Source organism: Dermacentor albipictus, chromosome 10 (genome assembly GCF_038994185.2).
Source record: "Dermacentor albipictus isolate Rhodes 1998 colony chromosome 10, USDA_Dalb.pri_finalv2, whole genome shotgun sequence".
Lineage (NCBI taxonomy): Eukaryota > Metazoa > Arthropoda > Arachnida > Ixodida > Ixodidae > Dermacentor > Dermacentor albipictus.
This window is the reverse complement of record NC_091830.1, coordinates 68,969,006-68,995,730: the sequence shown is the minus strand read 5'-3', so window position 1 is coordinate 68,995,730 and position 26,725 is coordinate 68,969,006. Positions and strand designations below refer to the sequence as shown.

Genomic DNA, 26,725 nt, shown 5'->3' with positions numbered 1-26,725 from the left:
GATCATTCGACACCAAATCAACCGACATTTTTCTACCACCATAGATATAGCTGAAAAAATTTCCACGTTTGTTGAAGTTCAACACTCATTCTCCTCATTTATTTTTCTTCCTAAAACTTTTCTAGCATTCTGGCGAAAATTTATTTTTCTTGCCTAGGTGGCCTTGAAAGCACCAATAAACACACAGCAGGAATAACATTTGAAGGCACTGATAAACATTCTTTTTTTCAAAGGGATATTGTATGACCAAGACATTCAGATGGTGTTTATATCAAGATAATGAAGTGGTGCAACTACGAAAATAGCCAGTTTTTCAAGCATTTCAACAATTCGAGTGCTTTTGGCAGTGGCAAAGGCAAGTAAAAATGCCAAGTTACAATTTATTTCTTATAATGCAGAGAAATCCAGAGGGTACAAAGATATAGAATTGTAGCCTGATTGACATGGTGTAGCCGAAAAAGCTTTGGAGGTTCAGCCAATAGCCTAAAAAAAAAACAGTGAAGTTCTAATTCCTTGCGAAAATCATTGCGTTCAAGTTCGAAAAGTAGCTTTGGTGGTCAGTGTAAAATATGCGATACATCATTATGTAGCCCAACGTGCCTGCTATGCATGTGAGAAGTTACAACCCAAAAGGGTGCGTTCCGCAACACACTAGCAAGAACTCAGACCGAGCAAACCTGGAGAGGTGATAAAATATGCTTCTAGATAGAATCATAAACCAGATGGCGGAACTACTTCAGAGCTCATCAACTTCATGGTACTGAGCGCATCTGACTGGAGAGTGGAGAGCGCATGGGTAGTCAGTGGCATGATGGGATATAAATTCGGAAACGCACCATTACTTCACCGACGCTGAACGGGCTAAAAGAGAATATTACAGCAACCTGCGGTTTTTTCAGATGCCACCGTTCTCTTTAGCAAGGCTGAAGATGACTGAAATAAACTACAGAAGTTGCCAGCTAGCAATGCCCAGGAGTAAGCCTAAAAGTTGACATGCAGATGACTGATGTAACCTTTCATAGGAAACAAGAGTTCGGATGTGATGGTAAGCCTCTTGAAATTTGTGAAACAGTATGTTCATCTAGGTCAAGCATAGAAGCCCCATTTTTTTTTATGACATAAAGACCAAACAATGCCTGCAGATTTATTGGCATCCCCTTTGAAATGGGGCAGTGACAAATAGTCACCAGCCTGCTTGAGTTTATGAGGTATGGTATAAATTTTTCATTACAGTAAAAGCTCGTTAATTTGAACCGCAAGGGGAAGCCGCTTCAGTTCGAATTAACGAAAGTTCGAACTAACGAAAGTGAAGGAGAGCACTGCGATTTGGAAGCAGTAGGGCATGTCAGAAATTTGGCTTGTCAGAAAGTGATGGCGTGTGCCGCGGGCACACGCCATCTTCAAGTCGAAGCTCTGGGTCCGACTGTGCCACACCACCGATGTCCACCGAAACGAACGTTAGCCGATGCTTAACACTATCACAATGAATCGCGACGGCCGATACCTCCCAAGCTGAAAACAGACGTGCACAACCGATGAAGACTGCCGAGACAAAGACGCTGGACATGTGAAGGTGGCGAAGGCCCCGATTCGTTGGTTCTTGATTGCAAGCGCAGCTGCAACGCACTTGATTCGCTGTGTTTTGGCGCTTGCCGCGCCATCTCCGCACAATAGCAGCTGCACAAAATTTGCACAGCCTCCGAGATTCACAACGGACAAGAAGTTTCAGAGGTTACGTAGAACGGAGAGGTGGCAGCCGCCGCTGCCTTCTGGCTGACACCGCGCCGGTTAGATGTTTCCGATTTTGCCTTCTCTCGCCGTTTTCTCCATTCCGGAGGCGATGGAGCCTTGTGTGTAGGCGGTAGGCGCGTTTCTCTGGCCGTGTGCCAGGCGAGCGTAGTTCGAATTATCCGTGAGGGAACCTTTTCGCGTTCGAATTAACGGACTTTTTTATACATAGACTTCTGAGGAGCTTGGCCGGACCAAATCGTACAGTTCGAATTATCCATAAATTCGAATTATTGAAGTTCGAATTAACGAGCTTTCACTGTATAGCATTCTTATGTAAATCTCGGTCTTTTTTCTTTTCCTCAAAACTTTTCTACCTGCCTTGTACAGATCCTATGCCTGTAACGGATCCAATGCCTGTAATGGATCCTATGCCTGTAACGGATCCACCCGTATCAATTTCTTCCTTGCTTTCCAAACGAAGCAAGAATACATTGCGCCCTCTGGCAGCAGATAACAATAGCAGCGAGTCAATACCATAGATTCAGGGCAAAGCGGACCGATCTCACGATACCATGCCGATACCAAACTCCAGTGCAATGAGGAGAACAGCAACACAGGCATCTCTCCACGTTGGCACAAATGGACCAAATGCATCAAAACGCCAAATGCATCAGGAAAGATGGAAAAAGTGGAGACAGCCACGATGGTTTGGCACACACATATTTATCCTGCTGACGTTGACCACAGAATGGCACCTGAAAACTTTTCAATGGAAAGCAGGCAAGGCAACGTCCATCAGCACAGTGCACGACTGGCCATGGCAGCAGCAATCGTCTTGCTGTCACACCAGTCACCATCATGAGTGGCAGGTGCTCGAAGTCCTGCCGATAAGGAAATGCTTCAGAATAAAAGAGGTTTTACAAATGCATGCCCAGGCCAGTGGTCCCTGGTTTCTAGGTAGGAGTTCTCACTGTAGGTGGACCTCTTTGCAGCAGTGGTTCAATTTCATCTTGCTGAACAAAGTAATCTCGCTCAGCACTAAGGGCTAATAAGGAAGGTGAACAGAGCAAGCTGGTACTTATTCAAGTAAAATTTAGTGCTAGAACCAGACAAAGACGAAGGGAGAAAACTGACAAGCACTCGAGGCGTGTTCCCTCCCTTCGTGTTTGCCAGATTGTATCACTCGATTTTCAATGTGGCTTCCCTAAGGGTTCTTGAATAGCAAACTTTTCTAATCAAATCGAATACAAATACTAAAGAAAACCTTCGAACATGAATGTTCCACTTTTTAATAAAAGTTGCATGAAGTCTGGCAACATAAGGATTATATGTTATTTGATACATCTAATTTTTTTAACAGGAGAATGCAAGCTCAACTGAGGAGCTTTTAAATTTGAAACAAAGGAAGGGTGGTCGTTTGTGGAACACCAAGGCAATGACATTATCATTAATGAACCTATGAAACAGCACATCACTGGATGGGTGTAGTAGAGAGTGGGGCTCACTGATAGAGCCAAGGGCAGGACTACAGCACTACCCATTGTCTTGAAGGAACCCTAACAAGGTGAGATTGGCTAAATAATAGAATGCTTCATCGAAACTGAGACAGCTAATTTGTGGGCTTGTTAAGGCATGAAAAACACACTTATTTAACGACTGGTATTATGCGTAAGTGACCTCCTCCATGGTTTCACTCGGGAACTGCTTCACGTGTGTAACAAACTTGCCTCTCTTGGAGCAGAATCATCCTCAAGTCTCCACTAGCAACACCCTTTCTCTCTGTAGACCGCAGTAACTGTTGTTGCTCCTTGCAACAATACAAACTGGACAAACACTCGAAATCTTTGAACAGTGCATTCTCATATTTTTGAAATTTTATATATGAGCACACCCCTACTTTTCACAAATCTGTGCCCCCCCCACCCAAAGTTTAAATTGTGTGGTTTTTGCGTGCCTCTAATGGGCAATCTTATGCATCCGGTGAAGTCCAGTGGGAACTTTTTCATATTTTTCTGAGTTTTGTCATTCAGATGCATGTCACAATAAACTTTTCACATAAAAAAAAAAAAGAAGAGCAGAAGAGAAAGTGTTAACGGTTTAAACACTGCAGATGAAAAGAACAAGTCTACAAAGACTTTACACCTGCAGCCTTCAGGCAAGATACTACTAGCAATAAATTAAAACTGCAAGCTGGCAAGAAAAAGTGACTTTCAGAGTTCCAGAACGAATCAAGAGCCTCTGTCTACAACGCCAAGTTTTGCTGCAGCACCAAGCTGGTCTCCTCCTATGCCAGTACGTTTGGTAGAAGTGGAGGCGTCAGTTCATACCTTGTCATTAGGGTTCATTTTTCGTGTTTGTGGGACAGGAGGCCCTCTGGTATAGTGTTTTCCAAGTCTCGAGTCATTTAATAAACAAATGTGTCATTGGGAGACGATGCTCAAGTGTAGATCACGTGCTGGCAAGCGCATGTGTAGACTAGCACAAGGAACTTTGGTCCACCTGAACTTGCCTCTGGCCAGTTCTTGCAACTGTTCCAGCGAGTTCTTGTTCTCGGTTTCCAATTCTGTTGGCATATGCACTTCGGTGTGCTAGTGGAACAATGGGAAACGTGACGAGGCTCGAACGCATGTCATATGCAGAAAATGTGAATTACCCGTTGAACCAGCCCAGTAAAATGTTACACTTAATAGCAAAAGACGACATCAAGCAATTATTGGGAGAATGTTACAAGTCCTCAAACATCTTACATTTAAAGAACATTGCAAATTCTCATAAAAATTTTCATGAAAACTTAAAACTGTGCCTGTGCAATTAAAATTGATACAGTTCTGTGAAAATGAACCTGATAAAATGCTTAACCCAGACATAATCACAGCCCACCTCTGTGAGCATTGCATGCCGAGTGAATACAAACACAAAAACAAAATTGTTCCGGGTCTTAAGTGCCAAAAATTACAATCTGATTGTGAGGCACGCCGTAGGGGGGGTCTTCAGATCAATTTTGACCAACCACCTGAGGTTCTTCAACATGCACCTAAATCTAAGTACCCAAGCGTTCTTGCATTTCAGCCTCACGTATACAGCAAGAACAAGTAATCAAAATTGAAATTACTAATGGAAAAAACAATACCTAAGACGTGCTGCACACATACTAAGCGACTCCTGACTGGACCAGTGCCAAAATATAACCACAGTGTGCTAGAGAAAGGTGCTGGAACTTGGGATGTCTGGGTGCTTGCTTGTGGACATCAATATATGGCTGTTGCAGGCTGAATTGCTTTGAATTGTGGAAACTTTCTCAACTGTATGAGCACTGTTTAAGCACACTGCAAGTAAACTAGTCAACTGTTTCTCTAGCTAAAGCAGTTCCGAGATTTAACACGCACTATGGCGTACATCCACAGACGCCCTGAACTCACTCAAAAAATCAAATTCCGAGTCACTTCTGCTACTGTACATCTCTAATGACGCCGAAGTTGTAAGAAATGAGAAAAAGTTGTCAACAGACACAGGACCTTTACAATATTAACATGGCCAAAGCTTTCCGATTCTGTCCAATAATAGCACCCCCCCCCCCCATCATCATACAGATTTTTCACAAATTACGGTTACGCACTAGAAGTTGTAAAGCACCATCCAGGGAGCATTTCACATTAAAAATTAAAAAAAAAAATAGCAGCAGCTGAGACAGACGCATGTGAAATGTTGCAAGGCCGCGGTGCGAGGAGGTAGGCTGCCCTACCAAACAGCACAGGGCTTGGTTCCGTGGGCTCAACCAGCACCCGCAAGTGACCTTCCTAGTTGATGCGATTAGCATTCTCAGTCCACCTCAGCAACTTTGTGTCTGTCTGTCCAGCCTCTCCACACCGTGACCCAAATTCCCAGTAACCCAAGTTGTCCATTAGCCTGGACCAATAGGCATGTGCCGACCACCGTCTTGCCAAACAGACAAGATGAACCACTGGGTGTATGCCCAAATATACAGTCTGCTGCTGGTTGGTCTAATTACGTATTAATTACTGATAATTAGCAATATCAATCACTAAAAGTAATTAATTATTATAATTAATCATTGATGTGATTACAATTAATTACATGATTATTAATTAACAATTATTAAGGAATAACAATTAATTTCTATTAATGAATTAATCTGTAATTACATAATTATAATTATAGTAATTATAATTATTACTTATTATTGGCCTAATTTGGGCACTTACTTGGGTCCCCAAGTAAGTGCCCAAATGGATAAGTTACACTGCATAGTGGCATGAAAATAAAATATCCATCCGATAATGGAGCTGCCATCTAAAAATTACACATCACCACTTGAAAGCTAATCATGTTAACGTAGATAATCATCTTGATGGGGCAGCGCAAAAAGACGATGAAAGAAGGCAGGAACACACAGGACAGCGCTGAACTCACAACTAACTATTCGAAGGCATACATATAGCCACGTGCTCTCCCATCTATGGCGTCATTATCAGCGCGCAGGCAAAAAAACACCCAAAACCATTTGATCTAATGCTACGCTATGAAGCGGCTTAAAAATTCAAATTCACTATCATGCAAATTTATTGATGGCATGCTTACACAACGCGATCCTTTTTTCCCGATATAGAAGGCTTCAATAATCTCCCTCGTAGTCTTGATTTTTGTGCGTGGAAAGTATTGTGGTGTCTTTTTGTATTGGAGTGCACCCATGCTCAGAGCAATGCCGCGCGACATGCGAGTAGGCCTTACCCGTTAGCGAGCGCCTATGTTCAGACAATCTAATATAGAGGCAACGACCTGTTTGACCGATGTATACGTGATTGCAGGAAAATGGAAGTTCATAAACAACTCCCATTCTACAGTGCACAAACGGGGAAGTATGCTTAACAGTACAGCCTTTCCCAGCCTGAATGGAGGCAGCCTGGGCCAATTTCCTATCGATCTTACCACAAATTTTGATCAACTTGATAGGGACAGAAAAAACAACCTTTATATCAAATCTGCCTGCTACATTCCTGAGATTATGTGATAGTTTATGCACATATTGAATTACAACCAGTTTTTTTCTTCTTGTCGGCAGGCTCCGGATTATTCATTCTTGTGGGTGCTCCCAATTTTACACGTTTAACAAGCTTCTGTACTGTCATGCGGATAGCATCCTCTCAAAAACCTGCCGCTCTCAAACGCTCCAGTTGCGTTAAGAAACTCTTAGACGTCTTGTGAAAACACGATTTCGAAAGTGCGGAAAATAGAACCGAAAACGCAATGCCGTTTTTTACCACCTTGGAATGTGCGGAGTGAAAATTTAAAATTGGTTTTTCTGACCTTGGGCAATACATCCAGCGCACATGCGTATCAGTTAGCTTGAGCCTCGTATCTAAAAATTGTAGTTCCTTCTTATCCGGCACTTCATGTGCGAAAACTAACCCTGAGCCACATTTGTGGAATACTTGAAGAACATTATGAACCATTTGTTGGAGATTAGTATTCTTCACAAAGATCAGAAAATCATCAACATATCTTAGCACTTTCAATGTTCGGTCATCCAGGTTACTTTCTATATTTCTGTCTACACTACCTAGGAAAATGTTGGTTAGTACCGGTGCAACCTTGGACCCAATGCAAATGCCCGATTTTTGTCGGTAAAAATTTCCTTTCTATTCAACAACAGTTGAAGCTAAATAAAAAGAGAGAATCTCGAGAAAACTGCTGACAGATACACCACAGCTGCTAGAAAACTTAAGCTCATCACTGTCCTCAGAAGATACAAAGTTTAATGCTTATCATTAGTTCGTCATGTGGAATGTTATAGTACAGGTCTTGAACATCGATGCTGAAAAAAGGATCGCGTACATCGGTCAAACAGGTCGTTGCCTCAATATTAGATTGTCTGAACATAGGCGCTCACTAACGGGTAATGCCTACTCGCATGTCGCGCGGCATTGCTCTGAGCATGGGTGCACTCCAATATACAAAGACACCACAGTACTTTCCACGCACAAAAATCAAGACTACGAGGGAGATTATTGAGGCCTTCTATATCGGGAAAAAAGGATTGCGTTGTGTAAGCATGACATCGATAAATTTGCATGATAGTGAATTTGAATTTTTAAGCCGCTTCATAGCGTAGCATTAGATTAAATGGTTTTGGGTGTTTTTTGCCTGCGCGCTGATAATGACGCCATAGATGGGAGAGCACGTGGCTATGGGTTGTGTACATAAGTGTATGTATGCCTTCGAGTAAAGTTAGTTGCGAGTTCAGCACTGTCCTGTGTGTTTCCTGCCTTCTGTCATCGTCTTTTTGCGCTGCCCCATCAAGATGTTCAACCAGTACCAACTCGCCCTAATGTCGATCCTTCTACAGTAGATAATCATCTTCAAAGAATACCTCCTGCCCTTTTCTTTTTTTTTTCTGGATGTTCTGGATGCTTTGTGTTACACAGAAATACCAGAATTGTTTGCGTTGTTGCTGGCTATCAATACAACTGCAGGCATGAAAGCATGCAGGTGCAAGCCACGATGTCTCTGCTGCCAGGGGGAGTGGTTCCTCCACAAAAAGGGCTTGTGGAATTTCATTTCGAACTTTCAACTGTTCTTGCTTGCATACATTGGTGCTATAAACCACAGACACGATTGTCACTGCCCGCCTACACACTTTGCTTGCTTGCACTGACAAAAGTCGCAAAGGGCCCTTTAAAGGCACACTAACGAGGAACATTAAATCAGTTTGTACCGATATTCTTTCAAAACTCTTAAAACATTTCCTAACTATGCTTGACTGCTCCCCTACTAGATGATAATGGAGGTCCAATATTCATCTTTCGGTTAGCACAGAAGTCCCTGAGCCACTATGTCAGTGTGATGTCACGAATTTCAATTCATATTTTATTCAGGCCACTGTGGCACAGTAAATGTTCTGAAAACTTGCAAAGTTCTGGCTTGGGTTCCTTTTGAATACAATGTAGCCCGTGCTCACCGATAAACAATTAACTACGCCAGAAGAGACATTGTCAAAATCCATAACATCACAGCAAGCTGGTACAGAAAACTTCAAGGCAGCCCATTATTTCAGTTACCGCCCCCCCCCCCCCCCTTCATAAACCAAGCATCCCATGCACTAAGTCAAAGCTTCTTTTTTTTTTTGTAGTGTTGAAATGAAATTTACCAATACAGTAACCTATTCCTTTTAATGTTTCTTTAATATACACTACTGGAAGCCGTTTACACATTACTGAATGACCCGAGTTTAACAAGTGCTGCCTACTGCAAACCACCTGCGCCAGGTGGCACAAAAGTGGTCTTCAAACAATCTGTGGCTATATTTCATACGATCATGTTTGCAAATTGGGAAGTCTGAAGGACCACATGCTGCTTACAACATATTTTTAGAAGTTCACGAGAAAAGCTTCTCAATTCATTGACAACGAATGCCAGTGGGAAAATTTTTTTCTGCCTTGACTGTTGTCATAACAGTACATCCAACTAAGACGTTATTCTAAAAAATTTGGACTAGTAAGGGTTAAAAGGAAGACAGGAATACCGAGTCTCAGACTAGTGCTCAATTACACCTATCGAATCTTTCGCCTTGCAGTAGGCAAAGTCTTGCTGCGCAACAACAACAACAAAAAAAAATGATGAAAAAATGGGCTTGAAATTTTTGATAGTCCCAAACAAGTGAAAATACTTGTTTTACATGCTTTGTAGGATGTGCCTTATACATACAAGTTATTGCAGAGCTTGTTATGATGTACTTCCATCCTTTTCTCACACTGTACAAGTAATATTTCAACAAAAGCTGTTCAGTAACATTTTTATCTCCACATATGGTTCTTGCCATTGACATAAAGAGTGTAAGGCGTAGTTGCTGGTCCTATTTTATTATGTACCATTTATTATATATTACTATATATTTAGTATTATGTTCTAGGAATGCGAAAAGGTAGCCAGCCTTCTCATAAAACTGCAATGCAACTCTTATGTGTTGGCACTACCTTCACAAGACTTACCTGAAATTACCTCAAGGAGTCATTGCCAGATGACACAGCAGATACCATTATGTATTGTTATTCCATGCAGATTTAGCAAGACCTTAGTGAACACAACCTAACATACCCGATAGCAATCTGTCGCTAATCATTAGGGGGAAGTGAACTCATGCACTTGCTGCTGCACAAATCACAACACTCAGTTCGAAAGGTTAGGCCTGGAAGACATGGAGACAACATGAATGAAAAGGGCCACCTAAACACCAATCTTCTCAACGCTTCTCTTCGTCTGGTCTTGAGTTTACTTTTTGTAAAAAAAATTGCACTGCTGTAGTTTAAACCAATCCTTTGTTGCACCCAACTGAAGGTTGAAGGAATCTGCACATGGCTCATATTTCACATGGGCAAATACAGTTCCCAGCAAACCAAGACATCATCCCGGCAGGGCACGCACAAACATTGTTTCATTCCTGTTGTATCCATGTCACAACGCACAACCTTTCACACCATCAATCCTTACTTTCACCTTTCAAGCTTCCTGTCAAACCCTGGAACAAAGGTTTCATCAGCTGTCACGCAGAAACTAGAAGCATTTGAACAGTGACCACACAGTCGGGTGTCTGGCGGGGACGCTCCGCAACCCCAATCTGTACAAACCACCACCACCAACCACTCCAGCGTCGGTTTGGACATCCCGTCCACCCAAGGTACACCCCAGAAGTAACACAGACACAAGGAATTTAAAACGCTTAGGAACCCAGTTAGGCAAGGAAGGCAACAACTCATTTATTGAGCTACAGCAAGACGATCACGCCCTTTTCGATGCAGCTCGCAGAATCTCATTTAAGAACAAACGAAGCCCCGTTGCTTGTCATGCAGAGTGCTTTACCAAAAAAGAAAAAAGGGGGTGTCTCCCATGAGCTTTTTATTTCATTTCTTTTTTTTCTCTCTTTTTTTTTTACTTGAAGAAAGAAAAGAGACAGGACACCATGTGTTGTGTGTAGTGTCACGCAACCTGCGTCCGTGGGATGTGCATGTGAAATGTACTTGGTCATGTGCTAGTGACTATGTGCACACATCATTTCTCCTTTCATCCAAACCTCTCTCTCTCTCTCTTACACACACACACACACACACACCAAATTCATAAGCCATGTAGCTGAGTGAGAACGTCGGCAATGATGCGAATGTTCATATAGTCATGCTTATATCTATCGACTGTTAAGGTCCTTCCTTGAAAATTAGTTGGCATTCTGAGTAAACATAAAATGTAAGCCAGATGCACATTCTGAATGTGACATTATCTGTAAAATTACGGTGGAATACAAAAAAAAAAAAAAATCGGGGGACCTTTCTAATGTATTTTGTCCAGGTGCCAGAGGGGGCAACTGCGAAGTTAACCCAAGCAAATGTCAAGAATGCTTATTGGCAGGGCAAGTACACCCCCGATATATTCCCAAACAGCTTCGATTCAATTAAAACACTCCCTTCGTGAACCTCCTGGGCCAAATAGTATCTTCGCAGATGGCTGAAGGCATGGCACAAGACAGCTGCATGGCTTACAAAATTTCACCCGAACCAATCCAGGCAAATCACCAGTGCAACAGTTCAGTTGAAGCCACTGAACGTTAATCTAACCATACACACTCTGATCTCCATCATGTCAATCTTACGCAGCAAGCACAGCAGATTAAAGAAACCTGACAAGACCAATTTCTAGCTCCACTTGTAAGCACAGACAAGAATAGAATGTATGACATAATGTCACACATCTCAACAGCATATGTGTAGCGACCTTTACTCACATAAAGGAGCCTTTTAATAATTTAATGACTTAATGATTTTTAATTTTTTTCACTGATGCCAGGACAATTCTACAACTAAATCTAATAATGGTAGATTATCCGCGGCATTTAGAAGTATAACTTCATATAAGCACTACTTTGCTAGCTTTAACACAGGTAGGCAAAGCTCTCAACTTCGAAGTCGCCGACTGTCAAGAAGTAAAATCCAGTTTGTTCGACACACCTTTTGACAAGTTGGCAACATGAAGTCCACAAGAACTGAAAAGGCATGGCTTACGCTGCGTGAAACTGCCATGATGCAGCAGGGTCACAGAGGCAATGGCATCCCAAACCTCAGTTTGGGACTTTCAACGAGGAGACTGACGGTAGTCAGTCTGCCTCATTTATTTGTCAAGTCGCAGCACATCCTTGGACGTGAAGTGACTTGCTCCATTTCCATAAATGTGAACCACTTCTGCTCATTCACTCCAGTGCAAGCATCCAACTTCGTGCCTGACAACCCATCACACGTCAATCACACTCGCACACAAACATTTTACCCAGGCACACAAGAATACTAGAAGTTAACTCATCACACAGCTAACATTTCAATCTATAACCAGTAAGCAGACGATCTCATTATATAACGGTTTCTCAGCAATCTTTTCGTACCATTGTCTGCTCTAGCAGCATGCCTTCCAATACTTAAGGTGATGCAATAGGCCAATTGCCCTCGCCATATGCTGAAAAGAGTCATGCTCTCCCTAAACATATGTCACCCTCAATTACAATCCTTGGAACCGAAAAAATTAATTGTGTGCACCACACACAAATAACCACAATTTTTTTAGGGAGCTCACTGCAACTTTCAGCAGAACCCAAAGCTTAAAAAATACAGTTTCTATGAATAGCCATCACTGCCTAGGGTGCTGTTCCCTAATCAAGCATGGTGCACAGTTTTCCTGCAATGCTCTCTTGCGTTGGCATGAAGCCACCCGCAAACGTGGAACGTGAAACGCAAACGTGGAAGCGCGACTCTCATTCCTGATTTTTTAATTACCTGATGCTCTCAGTCATGGTACATCCAACATTTCCCAAACTGCTCAACCGTTAATAAGTGACAATTCAGCAAAATTAATATAAAGAAAAGGAAGAGCATCAGAGCAATGTGCCAATTAGCAATTAACGACTGCGTAACTATCGCAAAAGCTCCCTCTAACGCAGTGTGCATCAAGCCGTCATACAAAAGAGTGCACAGCACAAATTTACAGATGCTAATTCACACTTACGATGCATCAGAGACATTGTGAAAAATGTGAAAAACAACATTGCATAGTGCAGTATGCAACGCAGGTGACCAATGTGGAGGACCTTAATTTTATTGGCGAACTGATTAATTGTGCAATTCCTATCTTACAGCAATGCTCAGGTACGAGACAGCATAGTGGATGGCTCTAGATTAAATTCAACCACCTGAGGTTCTTCAACGTGCTACTAAATTTAACCACACAAGCCCAACCATCAGACAGAACCATCATAGTGGGCGACAAGAAAATTATGCTTTAACCAAAGCATGCACAGCATACATGTTCAAAGAAAGTGGATGCACTGCTTATGTTTCCTGTACGAATCTCTGAACTTCCACCATATCCAACCGAATCTGGGGCTATGCCAAAAGGCTTGCATCCAGCTTCAAACACTGGCAACAACTTACAGTTGCATGAAAGCAACCGTATTATGCCGTCTTAACTGTTGAAATGCAGCGCCTTTCTTTACGCACACGCAGGCACACACACACACATACACACACACATTCAAACCAATGCAGCAGGAATAATCCTACCCAATTCAGCAGGCATCCACATAACATGCAGGTAGAACTATGCCCTGTTAGGTGTTTTTCCCTCAACAAGTACTAAAAAGAGGTTCTGGATGAATCACAGCTAAATTAACAGCAACTTCTCATATAGATCAATGGGATGCAAGATCCTAAAGATGCAAAGGCCTGCCAGCAACAAATCACACACAATGCACTACTACAGAATTTGACATTCTGGTAAAATCTCTGTGGCTGTAGAAATGCCAGGCAAGACAGCAGAATGGTCTTGCGCAATCTTCCAACATAACAAAGCACAGATTCCCACCATTTCTGTGCCAGGTTTGGTGCGCCCTAGGCACATCTCTGATGTGCAATCGACACACCTCAACGAGCACTTGCACATCTCAATCAAAAGCACCGTACTGCTTGCAAATCAGAGCAGACTCCCAGAAGGTGACTATTAGAGCAATTCATTTTTATTCATCAAAGTTTATGGGAAAGGGACCATAGGAAATGTTACAAGCAGCTTGGTATCAGTCTGTGGCCACAACCATCCATGCCACTCAGATGTTAAGCATCAGGAAGAATGACACAGGAGCTCGACCGTGCGGCCAAGAAACCACTGTTGTGCGCTGCGGCCATTCAATAACCAGCACTACAAAAGAATCATCCAGTGATTTATAAATTCAGCCCTAACAGTACCCATCTCACCAACTTCCTGCAGTTCAGTGAAAACTATAGTTCGCATCAGCCAACCAGAAAAGAAGACAGTGGAACCCTTTCTCGGGTTCTCTCTTCCGAACCAGAATGAGGGCTGGCTCCACTACCCACCTCTGAGACGGTACTCTCGAGCGATCACTTTATGAGATGCGATCACTTTTGTGAGATTTCACGCACCTTGGCACTGGACATGTCCAAGCATGACCGACAGTGCTCATGGAGCTCTGTGGAGTTGCACAGTACCGGAAACGCTGCCTGTCATGTACAGACGCATCCAGTGCCAAGTCACAGGAAATCATGCGAATGTATCCTTTAAAGTGATCGCTTAAGAATACAGTCCCTGCTTACCCTTTGCATGATGCCAACTGAATGGAAGCTTCCCAGAAGAACTAGTAGAGCACACAAGGCGAGCTCTCTTCCTCCCATTACTCGGGACAGATTCGTTCTCACTGCTGATTGGCAGACACAAGCCTTAGCCTTCACTGCACTGCGTGCAAGTTGGCGAGCCGGAGCATTAGCAGAACCTCTTTTCAGACTCTCTGGCCCAGAAGAGCATGCGCGGACCTTATTTTTCCTTTACTTTCTCACCACTGTTGTGCGCAGTGTGTAGGCAGCCTGTGTGTTGTCTGAGGTGTGTGCGTGATGGCCACCGTGCAGGAGACAAGTGAGACGCCACTCAGTAATTGAGACCACAGCGAGTGAACCGGAGACAAAAAAAAAAACTCGCACTCTTTGGGGGAGCTCACAGTTTACGAGAGACACACTTACGAAGACAGACCCCCAAGTCCCAACCCGAGAGAGCCAAACGAAAAAAATAAATTTATTTGTCTTCAATGAAGACTGTGTGAGGTTTCTCTAACCGACCAATGGGCATTCCAATGGCATTTTGTTACACTCCACTTATTCCAAGGCAACAACACAGAGACAGGCAAAAGTTTTAACGCTGCTACAAACAGGGTGCGTAGACTTGCGACATTTTTGCTGTGCGCAGGGCTCAACACTGTCAATGGCAAGTCTGTGCAGACTCTAAACAGTCATCACTGGTCGGCAAGATTACATGCTGAAGATATAGGTACCAAGACCACATAACCGCATCCAGAGAAGCCAAGCACACTACCACTGGCGCTGCCAAAATGGTTACTGCTCGGCACGCCCACATGTCACGGCTCCTTTTGCTAGCCCTGCTTCTGCAGCCCAATTGTTCTTTGGTTTGAAAACATATATACGATTAGGAGTAAAATAAAGTAAGGATCAGGCTGGCAATTGTCCCCCAAAGGGGCAGTTCTCAGCCCAACATCATCTGTAATCCGTTGAAGAAAATACATTCGTGACTATCTAAAGAAATTGAATTCCAGTTCCTGCGTTGTGGCAGCACCAACAGCGCAGAACTTTTTTTTGTTCCTATTAGGACAGTATGTACTGCGATCTCCAATATGCAAATCTCTAAGCACATAACCTCCGTCACTACTCCTACATCACGACCGTCACCAGCAGCTGTCTTAAGGCGGCCTAGCAAGCATCATCAACTTTGCACACTGTTGAGTGTTACAACTTCGGCAGTGCAATTACCTTAAAACTGGTGGCAGCGCAGTTAAATATTACAGCAGGGTCAACAATGCACAACGAAATGGGTTCACGTAGCCAATGCCAACTGCTCACAGCAAGTAAGGTCGCAAGCGTCGGCACGTCCACATCTCTTGGGAAAAGCGGGAAGAGCAGAAAAACACGACTGTTACAACAAAGGGCTGTGTTGACGAAGCAGGCTTGACGTGATGTGGGGACGCAAAGGCCAACTTAAACAAAAGGAGAGAGAGAGAGAGAGAGAAAAAAGGAAAGTTGAAGGTAGAAGTGAGAAATGTGGCAGATACAAAACCTCGTGTTCAATGTAAATCTTCCAGTAGCGGCCGGCGTTCGGGAACTGCGTCACTATCTTCTCGTAGAGCGGCCGAGCCTCCTCGACTTTCTTGTTCTGTGCAGTCCGTGGTCCAGAGGCGGCACACACACATGGAGCGATGGAAAGAACAAACGAAAACGCAAATGTTAGGAAAATGCAAGAAATTTCAAGGTGCACCTTTGTATGCTCCAACCTGTTTTGTTCCCACACGAATGTGGGGCACCCTGAAGAGAACATGAATATCTTGAAAAAGAATGCTACCTTCACAGTTTTGATGCTTTATGGATGACCACTGTTTACAGGTGGCAAGCCAGAAAAGTGTTTTCTCACATCATGTTTTGGGTTTTGAGTAGAGTGTTTCTGGCTAAATGTCTGCAGCCAACAGTGAATGACAGGCGGCAAGCTTAATTTGTTGTATTAGAGCAGGAACGGAGGAAAGATAACTGGCACGCACTACTCTCTTTCAGAGGAGGAAGACCAATGCAACCCCCGCCCCTTTCCAACTGCACTGTTATGACACAGCTTATGTAGGGGAAATGCAACGAACAGCTCTGTTTCACAGCCGATGAGAACTGCCTGCACAAGTAGCACACAAAGCCACAGGTTGCTTGAAGTGAAGCTGGCTTCCAGTGTTCTGCCTGGCGTTTGCCACACGCAGCAAAGCCACTGCTGAAAAAGTTCCCATAAAACATTCCTTTTTTTCTTTTTATTGAATGTCCTTATTCTCAGTGTGTTCTGTACATTTCAACGAAAAAAAAATGTTTCTTCACGAATCTTTAAGCTCTACTCACACGACGGAGCAAATAGCAATGTGAGCTTGCAGATTGTGTGTCACGTTATCATATGTCACCCATTACCCCCAACGATCCCTCAGTCCACACGAAGCGCCAAACGGCGGAAAGCCAAATCACCGCTTCGATTTTCAGCCCGGCCGCATTTGCATTTGTTGTTTCCCATGGGAGGGCTGATCCATCTACGCCATCATCCTCTGTAATGTGAATGCCAGCTGCAAAGTGATCCGATTCCCGTCACATGTTAGTGACTGATTCGTCCGCAATCACATCCGTCGTGCAAATCCAGTTTTATGTATCATCCGCAAATAATTCTGTATTACAGGGCAGTTATGTGAGTTTCAACAATGGAGGTAGCAGACAAAACGTATAGGTCGCTGCCACACACCATTGTGCCATGTTCCAGAGGCTTTATACCACAATGTTTTTCTTATTTGCAGTCTTTTTTGCCCTCTGTCAAGGGCTGACTTGATGCCAAGACTTCGTTGTCGTCAGCCTCAACCGCTCACTCGGAAGAGTGATATATGAATAGAATTGAAGGAAATGAACCCTAACATGATAACGCCCCAAAACACAGCAGAGACATGACCAAAAAAGTGCCTTGATTGGCAGTCATGGTCGGTAGATACCTTTGCACTCAAACGACGTCAATGAAATTAACTGCAATCATGTTCCATTTTTACAAGCGTACTTAAGCGAACACCTGTAGCATGATGATTTCAAAATGAAAAAAAAAAGGAGAAACCAATTAATTATGGCACCAGCCGTTTCAAGGAGTTCTTGGAAAAATCCACGGACACATAATTGGAACTCTAGATGGTGCCATGCCACTATGCCAGAAAGTGAATAGACCAATGCAAAGTGGCCCTACTGACTCCATGATGACAGGAGAACGTTTTTTCTATGTGCTTGTGTTCAAGGCAACACCGACGACAATGCCGTTACGGGTGTTTGCTAGGGAACTCTATGGGGGGGGGGGGGGGGGGGGCACTAGTGATGCAAAACTATCCACAGTACCATGAATATTATCGACAGTTGAATCAATAGCAAACCATCGAAAGTGCAAAGCTATAAACAGTACCACTGATTGCGCACTATAGATAATTCACTATTGATAATGTAAGATCACTCGTGCCGCATATAGATACTGTAACACGAACTTCACGACGATTCTCTGCTTTTAACATTGGTGGTCAGTTATAGCAGCAAAAGTTTGCTAATATCACTAGTCACGTATCCCAAAACTATCAATGGCATCGTTAAAAGAAATCTAAGTATTATCAAAAGTAGCACAGTGTCAACAGATTTTTGTTATACCATTGGTAGTTATATACCAAAACATAATACTATCAATAGCAACACTATCGACAGTCTTTTCGACGCTACTGATAGTCAATTTACCTTCAGTTTTGCATCACTAGGGACACTCCCATAGTAGAACCATTTTATCTTCAGCTCCCTGCCTTCCGATTTCAAGCACTAAAGGTTTTTGACATGATACAAACACAATCTGCCTCTTACCATAGTACCCCTTCTGTCCGAAGGTTATTCTACTGCCAACGTGCCGTGCAGAAGCGATGGTGCAGTACAGCTCGTATAAAATCAGTCTGTTTGAAACACTGTAACCAAAAGCCTTAGGACTACATAGTACGTCAATGTAGTACACGCAGCCTGAATTCTGAATCTGTACATGCCGTATCAATGTCGCCTTCCTGCATGCGCTGACAAGTAACTTAAGTTGGTTTACATGCGCAGGTAACTACACTTAAATGCGTTTTTCGCTCTTTGTAACAACTTCTGCTTTGTGAAAGTAACCAAGGAGGTGCCCTTGTGTGTTAAAGGAGGATGAAAAACCACTTGCCTATGTGCAAGCAGCAACTTTGGCTTCACAAGCAGTCGGGCTCAAGTGTTTCCACGCCTACCTACAGCTCTGTTGACGCTGGCTAACCAGGCCAGTTTGACATGGCCAAGCCAAGCTGAAGCCATCTGTCACTCCAGTACCATGTAGTGTAGTAGGTAACAAGACTTAACTCTTTCTCAAAAAACAGTAACTACACATTGCCGGGAGTGTGGGAGGGAGAACAGGCCCTTCTCCAACATGCATTTATATAAATAATAATGTGGTTAAATGGGCCTAAAAGCCTGTGAAGTGCTGGCACAGCGTTCAAACTTGGGCAAGCACTTGAGCATAAATCTGTTTTCTGTGTCCCTTTCAATTCGGAAGGTTAGCAAGATTCCATACCACGGCGCAAAGGAAAAAGTATAAACTAAACTATATATCATTTATCTGCAGAGACATATCTGTGGATACCAGAAACAAAATAATTATGGTTTCGGACTTAAACAAGAGTGTTAGCTTCAGCTGGAAAATATGCCTATTCTAAACGTTTTGTAAGATCGCATTTTCAATTCTACAATGCTAACAGCTGCAGGCTGCATCACTGTGAACTTGAGTACACCACAAATCCTGTTTCTTCAATTATTTCAGCCCTTAGATAATGTCCATAGTTGTAGCAAGAACTTGCAGTCTGTGCTGTCGCCAGCATTATGCAAGATCAAACAAGCAAACGAAGCCAAGAAGTATAAATGCCACGATGCAGTCATCGATGTCACTGTGGTACAATTCTGCGGTTGATTAGATGTTTTTGACTACTCGCCATTAGCTTCTCACACAGCTGTCGAACTGCTGCTGTTTCATGTGCTGCTTAACGGCCACTCAGGGCCATGGCAATTTCACCGCTATATGCCATTACCTACACAGCCAGCAATAAGAGACTTCTCTGAAGGCACATTCACACTGGGGCATCCGGCCTCTTGAGCAGCACAGAATCGCCGAAATGGCCATCACTGCTGCCAGAATCCCTCACCATAGACCAATCAGAACACAAGTCAGAAGTCTTGTATAGTAGGCCAGATCCATCATCACCGCTGAAAAATGGCAAATGCCTTTTCTGCTCTTGATGCATAGTCAAAAATGTGCTTTCCAGGAGGCCCAGAATTACTGCTTCTTCCTTGGGGCTTACCTTCATGACTGCGTGGGATGCATGGGTCGAGTTCCCATGCGAAAGATGCATGGGAACTCGACGCAAGCACAGGAATCATGGGGTATACGGGAACATCGAGGATACCTCATGCAGTGTTTATTTTGGCGCATACTCGTAGATGGCGCTGGTAGTAAAGTATTGCCCACTCTTATGTTTTTCCCTGTGGTATATATTGAGAAGCTCTGACAGCAGGGTGGAGTGGGCAAGCAACACAAAACGATGCGACATTTCTGTGGCAGAGGGTTTCAGTCGTTGTAGATGCCGAATGCCCTAATGTGAACTAAGCATTATTTTGCATTCAAAACAGTGTGGCACAAGAAAGAAACACAAGAATGTGCCGTGTAATTCGATGTAAGATTCAAGTTTCAGACATTTACGTCACAAGAAAATTACGTGTTCATTACATGGAAGGCATCACAGATCCAAACCAATTTCCCACCTGGCAACTGGAATGACACACTTCTGCGAAAAGCAGCCACAGCGCACCTCTTGCACTTGCAACCGAGGCATAGTACGGCGCATGCTCGAAACACAAAGGTGCACAAATAATGCATGGTTGGACAAAACTTGTACAGTCGAACCCGACTATATCGAACCCGTTTACATCGAATTATTCCTTATATCAAACAATTTATGGACACGGTATAGTTACAATGAGTATATATAGCAAAAATTATGCATACATCGAACAAAACTAATAGCGACTCCCGATATATCGAACGTCAAGCGGCGGAAAGTGCCCCCGGAAGTTGGCTTTCCCTCGCGGTAAGGGAAAACCCGGCGGCGCGGCTCCATCCAACCGCTCCCCCTACGTGACCGCGCTACCTCGGAGCCGCCGACACCTCCCTACAAAAAATGATCCTGGCCCGCCCGCCTGCAGCGCTTGCCCAGACAGCCAATCAGAGGCTCTTGTGCCCTCGTCATGCAAGTTGGCGAAAGTGCGAGTTGTCTCGCTGCTTATCTGATTCATTGTGTGCGCCTTCTCCCGCAGTGTTGCCGTGATGAAGCGTCAGAATTCGCCTTTCGTCGTGAAGCTCGAAATCATAAACCGGGTCGAATGCGGTGACAAGTCGGATGTCTCTGCAACGTACAAGATTCCGAGGTGCACTCTCGGCACGATCTTGAAGGGGGAAATTAGGGCTAAAGCGGCCTAACTCGCGACCCGGTGCCCATAGTGCCCGTGGCGCCCGACGCGTATGCACGGCCGTGTACGAGTGGTTCATCCAAAATAGCTTCAGCCGTACCGACTTCCGCGTGCTCGGTGATGACTGTAAATTCTGATTAATGCGACGAAGCCGTTGTCGTTGTTGCCGAGGTTTGGAGCCAGCTGTCAGAATTTCCGGAAGCTGTTGACGAATCAACAGTGCGCGAGTTAGTGAGCGCAAATGATGGTGTCGCGACCACGGTAGAGCCCGGAAACGAAGACTACATTGCCGACATCGTGCCGAGCACAACTGAAAATGGGCACAACGAGGAAAGCAACGACCGTCTTTGGCCCACATCCTCCGAAGTGCGCTCGCACTAGTCCGGTGCTTCTGTGCGAAAGCGGAATGTTGCGGCCTCAGCTGCTCCGACTCCTTAGACAATGTGGGGAAGTGCGTGCCTCGCATGCAGCGAAATTGCCCAAGCAGAAGAAAATGCAGGACTGTTTCGTGCGAAACGAAGCTAGTTTCATCAATAAAGTGATTTTATAAATGGTATGTGCATTTATGACATCCAATTATTTAGCAGGCTTATATCGAATTATGCTCTGTATCGAACTGATAGGCGTTTTTTTGCGAGTTCGATATAGCCGGGTTCGACTGTACATCAACAAACTGCAGCTGTAGTATGCGAAACAGCTATTCCATAGAAAGCATCACAGATTAAGAGCTTCCGTGCAAAATGCGTCGAGCAGAAATTGTATGACTGCACTACTTTCACAGGATCTGCAGCATTGCTGACCACGTATGAAAATGAAGCATAATCCCACAACCCTTGCGGTAAATGAGGTTAGCTATGACTGCAGCTCCAGGCACGCAATGTTGCTGTCCTGCAGTTTGGTCTAGGAGCACTCAGATACAATTTCGGACAAAAACTTTAATAAGAGTAACTCGAGAGAGTTGCTAGATCCACAAAAATGGCACACACTTCACGTATTTGAAGCACTTCGAAAGTCTTGGTCGTGTAACACGTTGCTTCCACTGGTTACATGGCTCGTGAGGCACTTCATACAACGGACCTTTTGTATGAATTCTTGCCTGCCACCTGCTCAGATCTTAGCTGCAGCCAACAGTTATTGCTGCCAGACGTACTTCTGGAACCCCTTGCTTTCAACATTAAAAATGCAAGTAGAACATCTATGGTAGCGTAACAAGGTTGTTCTCATTCCAAAGCAACACAGGCTATAAGAGATGACACAGTGGAAGCTTTCCTCAAATTGTGACCTCTCTAATGTGCACCTAATGCTAAGCACACAGGTGTTTCTGCAGACTGCAACTACTGAAATGTGCCCGCTGTGGCCGGGAATCGCACCTGCGACCTTTTGCTACGCTGCACAGCATCATAGCCGCAGCGCTGGATACGTTACCAACTGTTGCACAAGGTAAAAGTGCCTCACTTATGTCTCTATGTTAAACTCTGAAAGAGCTAATGAAGTACACGAGGGTGATTATTTCGTAGCCGACGGAAGCTTCACATTGTCAACAACATACCAACACCTACCCAACACATACGTCTTCTGTAAAACGAAACCGACAACATTTCTAGAAAATCTATGATAGTAAATTACTTAGAATGATCTCAGGCTTGCCAGGATTTCTTGTAGGGTTTCGAGGCCTTTCACATAAAACTTTAAAAAAAAAATGGAATAAAAATTCCAGTCGGTATACTTTAGGCCGCACCTACATCCAAGTACAAAAGCCTTGTTTTGAAAACAGCTATACTCTCAATGACACTATCACAGCTCCAACACTTGTTTTCAGCAGCCATTTGCCACTGAGCCAACTTAACAGGTGATGCCACACTCGGTACTACTATAAAGTAGTCTAGATAAACCGTGTACAGTTTCCTAAACAGCTGTTGCACTTGCCATAAATAATTAAAAGTGTATTCACTCTTTCCTGAAGCATTAGAGATTATGCAACAAAGGAGAGAGCCAACTGATTACTGATTGGAAAGTCAGACCGCATTTTCCATCACCCTTCAGAAATGACTTCCAAGTCACATTTGAGAACTAAGTCTTTAAGGTTGGTCTTGACGCTTTACAGAGCAGATGCCATGTAGAATTGTGTCGGCCAAATGTCAGTCACAGCTTAAAGGGCAACTCTGGCATTTGTTTAACCGTATTAGGATATTGTCATTTTCAAATGCAATTGACAGTACTGTCACTGCTACGGTGGTTCAGTTTGCTTAGAAATTCATGGAAAATCTTAAATAACCAATAAAAGATATACTGAAACCGAAACGGGTAGCTACTTCGTGTGATGTCACGGTAAGTCGATGAAATCAGATCCTACCTACACTACCACAATGTAAACATGGAGAATGCGTGCTAAACACACAGTCCATGTGGCGGTAATTTCAAACAAGCGAAGCTGATGATGTTCCCTGACAACACAGGGAGCTTTCACAAATTTTCCAAACTAGATAGCGGTGCTTTCAGCGACGATTTCATCAACAGTGTAGTCTCTGACATCACAAGCACAGGGTGGCCAGTAAAAAGTCGTGAGTCAGGAATGCAATTCTTAAAATTCATTTTCAGGCAAACTAAATGACATAGAGCCATATTGTTTGGCACAGAAAATCAGACTGTAAAGGAGAACATATATAGAAAATTTTATGAAGATCAGTGGACATTGAAAAATCATCGGAGCTGCCCTTTGAGGCGGCAGCAGTACATACACCAGGCAATAACGTTGGCTCACTTCCATTACATCACAATGGGTACAAACTACTTTTGAATATGTCAACACCTCTTCAGGTTTAGGTTTTAGGACTAACAAAGTAGTGAGTTAGGCCAGCATTTTTCTCCAGCAGGCAGTTATGTTAGGGCATATTTGTCTTGCTTCCATAATAAATTTTAGCTAGTTCCAGCACATTCGGTCCTTTCAATATTATTTTCACACTTACTGTTGCTTTCTTTCTATTTGCTAGGTTTTGGAAGCTGGAAGCACCAACAGCAAATCTAGTATACTTTCGTGTGCAGAATTCATGCTGAAATTCTTGAGATGTCACCAACTGCAGATAGACAGCACGAGCACCTTTAAAGACTGTGCATGTTACTCAAAAGAGAGAAGATTACAAGACACTGTGACTAGGCGTCATTGTTTGACGCCGATTGTGCCACGGACTTTTTTTTTTAATCCCTTTTCCATTTCCCCAGTACGGGATAGCCAATCAGATTTTCTGTAGTTAGCCTCCCGTCTCCTTCTCCACAATGGCAAAACCAGTGTCCTGCCCTGATAACAAGACACCGAAGCAATACGTCAATGTGTGTACTACCTGCTCTAGCCCTATCATGCTGAATACCGAACACAAGAAACGAGCCTACTATATTTCACAGGCTCTTGCATATTCACAAGCACAACGAAAATGTTTGCTCAGTTTATCTGCACTGTCTACAAGCAGACGAACCGCGCTGGTGTGATCAAGTGGACCTTCAATGCATTTTTGCTGCCTTTTAAACCAGTGTGTCGAAATGGAACAAAAACAAAAAAAAAAGATATTTTTGACCAGAGCAACAACGTAACCGAAACACTATTTATTGCTTTCTTTCAGAGTGAAGCCGAAATATCTTTTATCGATTTTCAGTTCACGGGGAAAGTCAGCATTAGATCGTATCTCAGGCAGAGAGAGTGCTCCACTAATCTAAGCCTGCCGCTCGACGTACTAGCAGATCGGCATGGCAGAAAAACCCAGGGTTTGCACGCTGAAGAGCTCATTTCGTTTTCTATGGGTACAACCCTTTGCTACCAAAGTTTTACTGTTAAAAGTTCATTTAAGACAAGTACACTTGCTGACATCCTGCTTCTGAGATCATGCTCCGTGTCTTGACTCAAGGCATCAAGCATGATCTCAGGATTCCTAATTCCCTTATTGAGGAAACTATGTTTTTATTGTTTGGATGCAAACAAAAACTCTTATGAACCGTTCCGTATCATTTTATTTTCGTGCCGGGGCAGCGGAACGGAATTTTTTTTTTTTTTCAGTGGAGCGAGGCTAATACCAGAACGTCACTGAACATACTTCACGGTTAATTTTTGAAAGAAAACCACACCACCTCTACATTTTGCGTCTAGGCGAAACTGAGTGTTGAAAATGGGTGTGCACTGTCAACGCAATCATGTCTACCAGAATGCGCGTGAACCTGCAGCGAGAACAGTCCCCACAAATCAACCATGCAGGCAGCCATGCTACAACTAATCACAAGACATTTAAGGGGGGATAAAAAAACAATCTGCTAGATCACTTCTGCAATCGTTGAATACAACGAGGCACTCTTCTATATCCAACAAAGCTGACCGACTTTTGTTTCCGTAAACTCTACTAGCGCGAAGCGGTAGACATCAAGCAGAACGTATTTTCTACTTGTGGGCGCATTTTCAACACGTCGTTATCGATGCACGAGTGTTAAAAAGTGGGCTTCGTAAGCAAGCTCGGTGGTCGCACTAAACATATCACGCTCTTATCCACACTTGGCGAGATCTCACGCACAGAACGAGCGTGAGATGTGACACGTGTATACACGTATCTGGCTAGCCCGGAAGCGCAACAAAAGCGGTGACTCTCACCTGTGCGTCCCTAAGCAGAATGCTCCAGGCTTCCACGTCGTAGACATTTTGTTCGAGACGCTTCTCGGCGTTTTTCACCCTGTCCGGAATGTACCCCTGCACGACACAACCAAAGAAAGGTTAATCCGCTGCGCTCGGAGCAGTTGCTGCGGCCAACCGCGACAATGCGACGAACGGTCAGATACGAGACGGCCACTTTCAGCGTAACCTACTTCGCAGCTACATCAGCAACTGATGACGAATAACGAATACTTATCGACACCCGTTTCTTTCGCGATTTATGGTTCGCAACGTTTCCGAACGGGGAACACGCGGCAGCAGACACTGAGCTGCCAAGATGTCACTGTTCACTGAAATTATTGCGACCGGGTAGTAAATGACAACTCGTCCACTTTAGGCTTAGCGGTGCCGGGTCAAAGGAACCTGCCACTAATTGTCTTTCGTTACCTCCACGTTGCCATTTACAAGAACTTTAACCACACACAATTATTCAGAGAAAAGCGGCCGATGCATTACCTCCATTTGAGCCAAGCCTTCGCGCTTCGAACCAGAGAACATCTTGGCCCAGCACGATCGGCCTCACTTCACATCCCAACAAAAACTGGCGTTTCGATTAATCGTCACCGGTGTCGCTGCAGTCGGTTGCGACGACGCAAAGCATCGCCTCCTTTAAAGGAAGCACTAATTTAAGCATATTGACAAATTTTGTTAAGGTCTCTGTTTAGAAACCCCGCAGCTATTTTTTCTGCGAGATATTTGCTTTAAGATGCTTACTTTTATTGCTGTGTTTGAGCGCCATTTTTGAGTGGAGATATGGCTCTAGTGACTCTGCGGAAGGAAGCACTTGTCCTGTCTGGTGTTCCTTTCCTCTCTTCTAGTGTGTGTGTGTGTGTGTGTGTGTGTGTGTGTATGTGTGTCTATGTGTGCGTGTGTGTTTGTGCTTCAAGTTTGCAGCATAGAGAAAAGAAATTTCTCTATGTTTGCAGTCTCACAAACTCGCCCAAATTTCAGCAATTGACACGTGTGCCAATACGCGTGACACGCTTGTAAATATGAATTGCGATTGATTGATTTGTAACGTCCCAAAGCAACAATCTGGCTATGAGGAACGCCGTAGTAGAAGGCACCGGATAAATTTTGACCGCGACGGTTCTTTGGTGTTATCTCTATCTGAATTTCTGCACTC

The 26,725-nt window shown here is 43.7% G+C and overlaps 1 protein-coding gene across 3 annotated transcripts in view; it reads right to left on the bottom strand.

The window, feature by feature from the left end:
* Positions 1–26,194, bottom strand: part of su(f) (cleavage stimulation factor subunit su(f)) — a 91,768-nt gene extending 65,574 nt beyond the window's left edge. For all 3 annotated transcript variants that reach the window (XM_065428850.1, XM_065428866.1, XM_065428858.1), the window contains exons 1-3: positions 26,056–26,194; positions 25,540–25,635; positions 15,913–16,008 (exon numbers count right to left, since the gene is read on the bottom strand). In XM_065428850.1, the coding sequence (XP_065284922.1) occupies positions 15,913–16,008; positions 25,540–25,635; positions 26,056–26,097 (234 nt within the window). In that variant the 5' untranslated portion in view covers positions 26,098–26,194. The remainder of the gene's footprint in view (positions 1–15,912; positions 16,009–25,539; positions 25,636–26,055) is intronic.
* Between the last annotated feature and the right edge of the window lie 531 nt (positions 26,195–26,725).